The sequence below is a fragment of the Muscardinus avellanarius genome (assembly GCF_963383645.1).
Source record: "Muscardinus avellanarius genome assembly, chromosome: 3".
Lineage (NCBI taxonomy): Eukaryota > Metazoa > Chordata > Mammalia > Rodentia > Gliridae > Muscardinus > Muscardinus avellanarius.
The window spans coordinates 83236308-83249099 of record NC_137788.1 but is presented as its reverse complement, the minus strand read 5'-3'; the positions used below and the strand labels follow the sequence as shown (position 1 = coordinate 83249099).

Genomic DNA, 12792 nt, shown 5'->3' with positions numbered 1-12792 from the left:
GAATTTTCATAGTACAAACATAACTGAATTATAGCAATAGTTTTTAATAAAAGTTATAAATACAACACACAAAATAACAAGACACCCTCTAGGTTCCAATGCACCTGCTTACGAGTCCACTGATTCTCATTAGCAACATTTCTACAGTGCTTTATAATCTGACCAACATTTTCAGACATATTCTCATCTAACTACTCACTAAGGCTATGAGGCTAGATTATTATTATCCCATATAACAGATGAACTAACTGAGCCACAGTCACAGGATTTGACAGGATATCATAACTCCAATTTCATTATTTCACTTGTTTTCCTAAATCTGAGTAGTGTTGCTATCTAAATAACTCATAAAGTTTTAACACGACAGTGAGAACGTGAGGACAAAATACAATTTAAAGAGAGCGCAGAGAAAAATACAGGTTTAACTATAGTGATGGTAGAAGCAGAACAACCACAAAGTACAAACTTATTTTATTTATTGTGTGTGTGTGTGTGTGTGTGTGTGTGTGTGTGTGTGTGTGTGTGTTTGCAGGCCTGGGAATGGAACCCAGGGGCATTCGACCTCCGAGCTACACCCCCTGCCCTATTTTTTATTCTTTGTGTGTGTGTGTGTGTGTGTGTGTGTGTGTGTGTGTGTGTGTGGTATGGGGGTGGAACCCAGGGGCTTTTCTACTTCCGGGCTATACTCCCAGACCCATTTTATACTTTATTTGGAAACAGGGTCTTACTAAGTTGCTGAGAGCCTTAATCAGTAGCCGAAGCTGGCTTTGAACCTGTGCGCTCCTCCTGTCTCAGCCTCCCAAGCACGGGAATTACAAGCGTGCGCCACTACACCCAGCTTATTCTTTATTTTGAAACCGGGTCTCACTGAGTTGCAGAGGGCCTCACTAGGTAGCTGAGGCTGTCCGTGAACTGCGATCCTCCGGTCTCAGCCTCCCGAATGCTGGGATTACAAGAGTGCGCCACCACGCCCGGCTGTACAAACTTATTTTAAGATCTCAATGACCTCAGGACTCTCTTTCTTCTCATCCCAACCACTCCCACAAATGATTCTTCATTTAACATATGCTAAAATCCTTACAAATTCTCTAGAGTACATTATGGCAAGATCCTAGATAGATTTGCTCAGAATAAATTACTAAAATTACTAAAGACTTTATTCAACTTCATTTTATACATTTTTTGCTGTGCTGGGGATCAAATCCAAGGGCTCTGGGCATGTGAGACATGCACTCTACTCTACCCCTGAACTACATCCTGATCCCCTTTACTTAATTTTAAAACCAACAAACACAATGGGTAGGTAGAAAAAGACCTTAACTCATCTACCATTTCAAAACAACTTATTTATGAAGGTTATTACTCTGCTTTTCTGTTAGCTAAGGAAAAGGAATATTCAGAGCCCAAGAGAAGGAAAGGTAACTAAAGGCTTCCCGCAGAGAGCCTGTTTTCCAGCCATCACAGGGGAAGATGGCACTGTCAGAAGCTACCACATTCTCTCCCACTCTCACCAGTGACCAGCAGAGTTAGAATATGATGATGGCATTCCATTATGCCTTACATCTTTCTATCAGTTTTAATAAGCTGCAAGGAGGAGTACTAAGTGCCGTCGACCAGCCACTCCTTTCCAGGTGGGCCACATGCTCAAGCTGCTTCAACTGTGCTGAGTACATGTGAGCATTAAGTAAGACCTGAAGGGAAATCCTGTATTGGTCAAAGCTAATAATCTGTATTAGGATTCTAATAAAATACCTAATTTTCTTTTAATTCCAGGTATAGGGAAAAAAGCTATATTTATAATGCAGTTAAAACTAAAGCATGCATACTAAATGAACTGAGATTATGATTTTCAGGTAGCATATTATTTAGCTAAGGACACTAAAGTGCGTGAGAATTATTTAAAGTGTAAGGTATCAATTTTATCAGGCAGATTGAGAACATCGTACCATCAAATGGGTAGATAGCTTTGCAGTGTCCAATAGCAGGCAAGGGGTCATCATCCTCAAATTCATCATCGAACTCGCTGTGGTGGCCGTGCTGTTGGGGTGGTCCACGAACTTCTTGGTTTGCATCATCAGTGTAACTTCCCTCAGGACTAAAAACACAAAAGTATCTCTGATCAAGTATCACAAACACAAGAACTCATACATATTATCTATGAAATGAGCTCAGAATCAATTCAGAAAATTAGATATGACATGGTTTCATACTAGGTCTTTCCTTCTTTCCCCTCCTTGCCCCCCCCCCCTTCTTTATCTTAGTAGTACTGAGGATTAAACCTAAGGGCATTCTACCTCCAAGTTATATCCCCAGCCCTATTTTTTTTTAAACAAGGTCTCACTAAGTTGCTGCGGCTAGCTGTGAACCAATCCCCCTGTCTCAGCCTCCCAAGTACTAGGATTATAAGCATGCACCACCATGGATGCCTCTTATTTTCATAAACACTGACTATACAAAATTTCATCTAATGCAAAATGCTTTTTTGCTTAATTTTCTTTTTTCAGTACTAGGGATAGAACCCAGGGACATTGTACCTCCAAGCTACACACCCATTTTATTTTTTATTCTTTATCTTTTGAAACAGGGTCTCACTGGGTTGCAGAGGGCCTCACTAAGTAGCTGAGGCTGTCTGCAAAGTACAATCCTCCTGTCTCAGCCTCCCCAATGCTGGGATTACAAGCATGCACCACCATACCCGGCTTGCTTAATTTTTTAAATGAAAACAATTAAAAGATTACAATGTTCTAGCCACATAGGAACATTCATTAAATACATCTCCCTATCCCTGGGTCTAGAGATGGAAGAACACAGACACTTTTCTTTCATCATCTGAGATCCATCATCCCCTCTTGGCAAAAGAATCCTAACATTCCTTAAAGGACCCCCCAGATCTGCACTCAGTTCACAATGAAGTCGTTTCTACTGTGGATCCATGAGCATAGCACTTGCATGGTGAGAGTGAAAAGTTTACCAGCAGTCCTGTAACCTCATCAGATACAAGTGGTACACGGAGACCTCTCTCTGAGACTGTTAGCTCAAAGGAAAACTGCCTAGAGCTTCGGAAGATAACCAAATGAAACCACCAAAGTAGAAGCTGCGAGGTAGAGAGAAAATGAATCCTAAGGACATCATCTGGGCTCTCCCTCAAGTTAGCCAATGAAGCCCGTTTTTATTTTAAGGCAGCATAAGTATTTATTCTGTCACTCCCAAAAGACTACTAATTAAAACAAGATGTAAGATTACTTTCCAATTAACTGTGGTTATCAGGGGAAAGTAGTAACTCAGAAAATTCAAAAGAATAAATAATACAAAGGGATTTTATTTTTCTTAAAAATATTTTTGAGCTGGGCATGATGGCACATAGTTGTAATCCCAGTACTTGGGAGGCTGAGACAGGAGGATTGTAGGTTTGAAGCCAGCTTCAGCAACTTAGTGAGGCCCTTCACAACTTAGTGAGACAGTTTCCAAATTATGTGGTACTAGTAATAGAACTCAGGAGCATTCTACATATGAGCTACACTCCAGTCCTACTTTCTATTTTGAAACAGGGTCTCACTAAGTTGCAGAGGGCCTCATGTGGCTGAGGCTGGCCACGAACCTGCAGATTCTCCTGTCTTAGCCTCCCAAGTACCTGGACTGCAAGTGCGCGCCACCATGCCTGGCTAAAAATATTTTAAATCAAAAAGAAAAAATATTTGATATTTTTGCTAAAATACCAAATGACTAAATAAGATTTTAGTAATGAAAAAACTTACAGGATTAGACTTAGCAGCACTTGTACTGAATATGATGTGCAAGTCACATTAAATACCACATGCCAAAAGGGCCAGATCCTTTTAATCTGCTGTTATTTGGCACTAGGATTGAACCCAGAGACCTTCTACTTCCAAGTTATACATCCAGTCCAATTTTATTTCTATTTGGGAACAGGATCTCACTAAGTTGTTGAGGGCCTTGCTAAGTTGCAGAGGCTGGCTTTGAACTTATGATCCTCCTGTCTCAGCCTCCCAGGTACTAGGATTCTAAGTGTGGGGCCACCACACCCAGGTTTAATTTGGCTTTTACCTATTAACAAAACCAATCATCTGTGGATGTCTTATTTTGATACAGGGTCACTGAGTTCCCTACTTGTATTTGTGATCCTCCTGCCTCAGTTTCTTGAGTAGCTGGGATTACAGGCATGCACTGCTGTGCCTGGTCTGTTAATCTCTCCTGATAACTGAAGATATAAACACTTTCAATAAGTGACAGGTAGGTAGAGATGATAGTTGCCAGTATACCAATAGTTGCAACTTATACATGTTTTATATGTATTATTACCCTGTATGACTAACAACCCTGCAGGATGGCTATTTTAACTTCCCTTTTATATTTTATATTTCAGAAAACTGAAACATGGGAAATATAAAAATGAACTTGTTCAAATTACACTATAATTTAAAAAGTAAACCAAGATTTGATACCAAACCTTTCAAATTCTTCTCTGAGTCCTAACTTGTGGGGTATTATGGAAAGAAAACAAGTTATATTACATAAAGGAAGAATGTTACAAGTGGATGAAAATGTACATTTGGAAAAATGCCATGTTGGAAAAGCTGGCCTAAACTAATGTATCTCCCCTCCCCCTTTTTTTTCTTCACAAAGCTTTTAGCAATTCTTTTTTGCATGTATGGTACTGGAGATCCAACCCTGTACCATTCTACCGCTGGGCTACACCTCTAGCCCTATTTTATTTTTCATTTTGAAACAGTGTCTCACTAAGTTAGGGAGAACCTCTCTGAAACTGCTGAGGGTGCCAGAAACCTGCAATCTTCCTGTTTCAGCCTTACAAGTACTGGCATCAAAGGTGTGCACCACCATGTCTGGCTGCTTTGAATAATCTGACAGTAAAATTTTTCTTCAGCATAAGTTACCCGATTCCACTAAACGGAAATCTCCCAAAATCTAAGGTTTCTGTGCCCTAGGTTATAGCTCCAAGAATTTTTTGTTTCTAACACTTGTTTTAGATGCATGATAAATTAGAATTGAGCAGGAAGATAAAATTTCATACTTTAACTGCAACTACTGTTAAAGAAATAGAAAATTACTTAGATAATTAAACACCAAATTTGTTAGGAAGAAAAATAATTGTGTTAAGTGCAAGAGAAATGTTTGGAAAAAAGAAATATAAAGGTGCAAACAACAACAACAAAAAAAAAAAAAAAAAAAAACAACCCTCAGACCTTTCTCGTCCCTGTGTCACAAGATGATTTATGTCACTGCTATGTCTTCTGTCTCCTCTCCCACCTGTTTTGCCTTCAACTTCAGAGAGCCAAGCCTTAGGGAAAAAATAAGTAAACAACTGAAATCAATAAATTATGTTCAAGACCTCACAAATGAAATCAATAAATATGTTCGAAAGCTCATAAGGTGGCTTGCATTTAAAATGCTTTAAATTTTTATGACTATATGATTCTTAGAGATGGGAAATCTTTAATCCGATTTGGTCAATGACCAACTTCATAGCTGATTTTAGTTAACAGCAAAAATGTTTAGTTTTATAAAAAGGTTCAAAAAACTTAAGCGAGGGAGTAATCTAAAAGTTATAAGCAATAATACTTCACTTTCATATCATAAATCCTAAAATTAAACACAAATACTGAAGATAATTCTAGCAAAAACTAATTTATCATAATGAAACTTATAAAAAGAATATCTCAGCTGGGCGTAGTGGTGCATGCTTGTAATCCCAGTATTTGGGAGGCTGTAACAGGAGAATCACAGTGAGGCCCTCTGCAACTTAATAATACCCTGTTTCAAAAATAAAGAATAAACTGGGCGTGGTGGTGCACGCTTGTAATCCCAGCATTTGGGAAGCTGAGACTGGAGGACTGTGATTCGCAGCCAGTCTCAGCTACTTAGTGAGGCTCTCTGCAACTTAGTGAGAGCCTGTTTCAAAATAAAGAATAAAAAATAGGGCTGGGGGTGTAGCTCAGAGGTAGAATGCCCCTGGGTTCCATCCCCAGTACTGCAAAAGGAAGAAGAAAAAAAAAGAATAAAAAAAAAAAAAACAGGGCTGAGGGTATAGATCAAGGTAGATGCCCGAGTTCAATCCCTAGTGCCATAATATATATTATCAAACAACTACAGAAAAATAAATCTACCTCGTTCTTGTGGATTTCCATTCTTAGGCGGTCAATGTTATTCATGGTCTCTGCTAATTTAGGCTGCAAACTCCCTGGATCTCCCATTTGTGGATTTTTTTCATACACATCTTTCATTTTGTTGAGTGCATCTCTGAAAAAGGAAAGGAAACCATGGACTTACATATTAAGTTCATGTGCTTTTACATTCGTTTCATTTGACTTTGGAGACTCAAGTAAATGTTGATCTTAAGTCACATCGCTTTTAGTCAGGTATTACCTGATTAAAGGCATTTTGCATATTATAGAAACAATCTTTTAAAATATATAATAAAATATATTTCAGCATTTCTTGTTTTCTAAACAAGAAAATGATATAGTATTACATATATTACACCTCTCTCTATATATATATACACATAAGTTTGTTGATAGAATATTCCTCAATATTCTTAAACTCATCATGTCCCAAATCAAACTCATCATATTCCTACCCAGCTTCACATGCAACCAAGGTTCCTTATCTCAATTCACACATCATTACCGTCCTCCCACTTCTCTATGCTAGAAATAGGAATGCCATCTTTAATTTGCCCTCTCCCTTTAAACTCAAATCATTTTGCCAGTTCCTCGTAACCCATCTCCTCCAGTCACATTAAAATGGGTTCTGCCCCATCGGTGCTCCCTGCCTCTAACATCTGAGATACTGACAGATGCTCCTTAATACACTTTTCCTTCTTGACCTAAGGATTAATTGTCTTCTCCTCCTCCTCCGCCTCTCCTTTCCATTCTCACAATCTCTCTCATTGGCTCCTTCTTCTTTGTTCAACTTTTAAATGTCTGTTACATAAAATAAAATGACAGCGGTTTCTTCTCATCTCATCCTACACTCCTCTTTGAGGATAATTTCTTAATTTTTTTTATTACCACCTATCTTCAGATGATTCTCAAATGTACATCTCCATTTTCTTTGACTCCTAAGTTCTAAATTCCTATTTCCAAACCCATTGGATACTTCCAATAATATAGATTTTTCATGTACTTCAAAAAGCCACACGAAGAAAACCATTATGTGTGTCCCGATTTTGTTTTTCTTGCTGCTTCAGTTAGTGTACAGCTCCTTGCCTGACCTCATTTTTGTTAAAGCCTCCACACTTTTTCTCTTCTTCTACATCAGATAAAAATCCAACCTAACTTTGGTTTTGAAATAACTTACATCTATCCTTCTTTTTTATTGCCACGGCTTTGTCTGAATTTAAGCCCTCAACATCTCTCACCTTAATTGCTATAAAGTTCCTTAAGCCTCTCTGTCTCCTCTATGATTTACTCTTCTTACAACTTTTAATTACCATTCTTCAGAGATGCTAATATCACCTCATCTCAATAACTTTTGGCAATTCCCCAGGAGCTACAAAACTCCAAAGAAAAGCATCCAAAGCTTTTCTTAACTCATCCTATGTACAGTGTTTCATTCTCAACCTCGGTTATTGCACTCCATGTAATTTCTAATCAAGTTCCCCTGGATTACAGAGAACTCCAAGCCATGGAAAGAACACATTCCACTTCCTTTAATGATCCTTCCCCTCCTCACTTTCTTCTTTAACTTAAAAAATGCTATTCTCCCATCAAGGTCCAATTCCAGGGCTCTGAAGACAAACTGACTCGTGTCTAAACATTAACTCTAACAATTTACCAGCTAGTTAATCTTAGAAAAAACATGTATTTATTTTATTCCCAGTCTCTTCATCCATAAAATACAAACAACAGCTCCAGAGGGTTATTTGCAGAATTCCATAATATGCTCTATTTAAAAAGCTCAGTATCTGGCACATAATAATTCCTCATTAAACATTCATGTTCTAGACCACAGCCCTTCCTCTTCCCCAGTCAAGTCTTTCCTCGTTACACAGTAAAAACTCATCACTGTTTGCTCTAGAAGTTCACTTATATCCCTATTAGCATTCAATCTATTTTATGTAAAAATTGTCAGCCTTGTCTTCCCCATCTAGAATGCGAGCCTCTTAAGATCAAGAACTATGTTTTCTTCATTTTTATATCTTCTAGAGTCCTCACACAGATTATTACATATAAGCACCAAATAGTGGACTAAGTGTTATAATTTTCAAGACTTTCTGTAGTAAAGTATGTATATTTTAAATATACATCTTATACTGATGATTTAATCCAGAGGGCATTCTAACTCTGAGCTACATCTATCTCCATCCCTTTTTATATTTTTTTTTTTATTGTTTTATGAAATTGCTAAGGGTCTTGCTAAGTTGCTGTGGGTGGCCTCAAACCTGCAATGCTCCTATCTCAACTTTCCACACACTGGGATTACAAGCATGTACCAAAGCTAAGAAATACTTTTTTTTTTTTTTTTTTTTTTGGTGGTACTGGGGTTCCTGGAAATCCTTCTACCTCTGAGCTACACTCCCAGACCTATTTTTATACTTTTTTAAATTTGGAAACAGAGTCTCTTAAGCCAGTGCAGCTGGCTTCGAACCTACACGATCCTCCTGTCTCCGCCTCCCAAGCACAGGGGTTACAAGTGTGTGCCACTGCACCCGATTAAGAAATTCTTTTAATGTTTTAAAATTATTTATGCCAGGCATGGTGGCGCATACTTGTAATCCCCGCGCTTGGGAGGCGGAGACAGGAGGATCATGCAGGTTTGAAGCCAGCATGCTGGCTTAAGAGACTCTGTTTCCAAATAAAAAAGTATAAAATAGGTCCGGGAGTGTAGCCAGGAGGTAGAAGGATTCCATCCCCATTACCACATAAAAAAAAAAAAAAAAAATTATTTATATTGACCCAGGCGTGGTGGTGCACACTTGTAATCCCAGAGCTTGGGAGGCTGAGACAGGAAAATTGCACAGGTTTGAAGCCAGCCTCAACTACTGAGTGAGGCTCTCAGCAACTCAATGAGACCCTATTTTCAAATAAAGTAAAAATAGGTCTAGGAGTATAGCCCGAATGTAGAAAAGCCCCTGGGTTCCACCCCTAGTACCACATGCACATAAAAAAAATTAAAATTATTTAGATTGATATAGTTGATGACATTCATTTTTGACAGTTTCCATATTTGTGAATTTCACTACTCACTAAAACTTATTTATAACCCTAAAACTGGTATTAAAAGTGCTTTCCAAGCCAGGCATGGTGGCGCACGCTTGTAATCCGAGCACTTGGGAGGCTGAGACAGGGGGATCGCCCAGGTTTGAAAGCCAGCCTCAGCTACTTAGTGAGGCTCTCAGCAACTTAGTGAGACCCTGTTTCCAAATAAAATAGAAAATAGGTCTAGGAGTGTAGCCCGAAGGTAGAAAGCCCCTGAGTTCCATCCCCAGCATAACAAAAAAAAAACAAAAACAAAAAAAAAAAGTGCTTTCCTGAGCTGGGCATCGTGGTGCACACCTGTAATCCCAGTATTTGGGAGGCTGAGACAGGAGGATCACAGACTGGAAGCCAGCATCAGCAACTTAGACCCTTAGCAACTTAGCAAGACTTCAAAATTAAAAATAGGCTGGGGGTGTAGCTCAGAGGTAGAAACAGGTAAGTCACTAGAGGCAGATTTCCATTCCTAGCTGAGGTTGAACAAGGTGATAACTCTTGCCTTCTCGTTTCTGGTCTTATATTCTGAATAAGTGTGCTTCTTGTAACCTATTTAGTGCCATTTTCCCCCCAGCTTTGTGTTTGTATTGGTTATCATCAGGTTTACAATGGCTGCTATGCACAATGCTAGAGTACTGATGTCTAGTGTTCCTGAAGCACAAAAAGATTGTAATGTTATTTTTAGAGAAATCAGCCCAGGATGTATGATTCTGGAACCTATACATCGCATTTAAACACATCATTCAAAGTAGATCCAGAAAGAAATATAATGATAAAGAGGACTTAAAAGAACATTACTTTTGGTCTGATTCTTTCTGAAGCTCCCTGTTGAGTTCATCAATGCGCTGCTGTAGTTTTTTACGTCTCTGTTCTGGTGGCAAGTGACTGAAATCTTCTAGCGCTGGACCCTGGAAAGAGAATTCAAATCATTATTAAAGACATTTTCAGGAAAATTTATTTTAAAGATTTACTGTAAGATAATATATACAAACTTTAAGTTCAATTTCCCCATCCTTCAAAATAGAACTCTCCATAGATGTGTATATTAATGAAAACAATTATATTAAAAAAAAGAGCTCACATTTCAGTCATTTCTTAAAACCATGAAACAGAATAGGTAAAATATATCACCACATACAGATAACTGGTAATTACTGGTATCATTATTTTCAAGTCTTGGCAGAATTAAAATGAATACATATGACTCTTCTTACGCCAACAACAACAAAATGGAACACATAACATTTCTCACCTGTATGAGTTATTTTATATGTAACACATCACCAACTTCCTAAATCAAACCCATTGCCATGATATTTAGAATGCTACAAATGTCCCAAATATAAAGGGTTTATATAACTGAGTTAAGTAAGCAACTTACCTCATAAAGACAACTAATTAATGAAAGACTTCAAAAGTACACACAGTCTTTGAGTGATTATACTTATTGAACCATTCTTTGGACTAGAAACCTATCTGATCATTAAAAACAAAAGGCAGGTCTATCCTTTGAGTAGAAAATATATTCATACATGGAGCACATTTTCAATTTTGCTGATGTAAAATCAAATAACATACCTCAGCTGTACTTGGAAGAAAGATAAAATCCAAAAACAAGGATATACTCCTTCTTTAAGAGAAAGAATTCTTGGAGTCTAAAAATTTTTTAATGTTTTGATATTCAAGAAATTATGTAAGAAAATTGCTAATTTTAGATATAAATTTTTATTCAAATTATACTTTTTATTTTAGACAGTTACTTTAACTACATTATTAGAGATTACATTAGAATCAATATTAGCAACTACTGAATCCATTTACTATAACCTATACTTTCTATATACTCCCTAAATTGATTATACTTATTCTTCATTATTCTTTCAAAATGAATGTTATAAACATGTATACTTCAATAGTTCAATTTTTCAAAATGTTGTTGAAATGAGCTCCCGAAATTCTTGCTCTTTGAGCCACTTATGCCTATAACATACACTAAATAGTTTTATTTTACCACAGCTTTATTTTATCTACAAGAATGCTTTACTTGCTTTAAAAAAGAGAAAACTCCCTTTTAGGATAGGCCACCTTGAATGTAACATTTAATAATGGAATCTCTAGAATCTTTCCCTAGTGACCTGCATGTTACAGACATGCAAAAAGCTTGCCTACAAAATGTAGGCATATTGTCTGTATCCTTTGCTTTTTTATCTACAAGTCACCAAAAATAACAATGTCAATCAACCAAATCTGACCAAGACAAATGAATGGCAAAATGTCCAATAGAAATTCCTTTACATTTAGTAATTAATTTTCAACATAAATTGTCAGAATGAGTCTAATGAACTATTGCATAGCATACATGTCAAAGATAAACTTCTAATTTATATTTTTAAGAATATTTCTGAAAATCTTAAAAAGTTATTTAATAAAGAAATACATTTTAATGTAGTAGGCTTTTTCAATAGTATTACAATAAACTGATAATTCCCCACAAGTAAATCTGCCAAATTTCCACTTATCCCTAATCAAACCTTGTTATCAAATTTATGAACAGTAGATACTAAAGCATCTGCATTTGTTTTGCTTTGGTATTTTTAATAGTACTTAGGATTGAGCCCAAAGGCACTCTACTATTGAGCTACATCACCAGACTTCTGTGTTTCTAATTTTAAGACAAGGTCCAATTCAGTTGCCCAAGCTAGCCTCAAATTTACTATGATCCTCTTGACTCAGTCTTCCAAGTACCTAGAATTACAGGCATGCCCAGCCTAAGGCACCTGAATTTCTACTGTCCCATTCCTACATTATGACTTATTCTTACATAGAACAAAAAAACTAAACTAAATTCTATATCCTGTGGGTGTAGAGAAGCCTTCTCAGGCATTTAAATAGAATCTCATACTACAAAAGAATTTACAAAACCATCTAAAAACAGAGTGATATATTCCAAAAGCTTTTTTGTGTTTATTCCTTTACAAGCTTCCAATAATTTGGAAGGCCTATTAATATGTTTGAAATGGTGAAAATTTTTACACACACACACACACACACACACACACACACACACACACTTCTGTTCCCTTTCAGTGGTACAAAAGAATAGAGCACTGACTCCATAATGAAATTAATAGAAAACTTTTTTGAGAAATCCAACAATTTTTTATAATAAACTACAGATTGATTTTATATAATCTTTTGGGTTTTGTTTGGTGGTACTGCGGGTGGCACCCGGGGACTTTTCTACCTCTGGGCGATACTCCCAGACCTATTTTATATTTTATTTGGAAACAGTCTCACGAAGTTGCTGAGAGCCTCACTAAGTAGCTGAGGCTGGCTTCAAACCTGTGCGATCCTCCTGTCTCAGCCTCCAAAGCACACACCACCACGCCTGGCTTATATAATCTTTTTAAAGGTCATTAAGAAAAAATTTTTGATAAACTTTCTTTCTGCATAGACATGAATTTTATTCCAAAATACTGGTTTTTTTTCCAGGTACTGGTGATTGAACCCAGAAACATTCTACCTCTGAACTCCACACCTCCAGCAGGGTCTCTATTAG

At 37.2% G+C, this 12792-nt stretch overlaps 1 protein-coding gene across 1 annotated transcript in view; it reads right to left on the bottom strand.

Moving 5' to 3' along the window:
* Positions 1-12792, bottom strand: part of FNBP1L (formin binding protein 1 like) — a gene marked incomplete at both ends in the record, with an annotated part of 122521 nt that overhangs the window by 2593 nt on the left and 107136 nt on the right. The window contains 4 exon segments of the mRNA XM_080691473.1: positions 1947-2095; positions 5223-5317; positions 6144-6276; positions 10032-10141. Of these exon segments, the coding sequence (XP_080547599.1) occupies positions 1947-2095; positions 5223-5317; positions 6144-6276; positions 10032-10141 (487 nt within the window).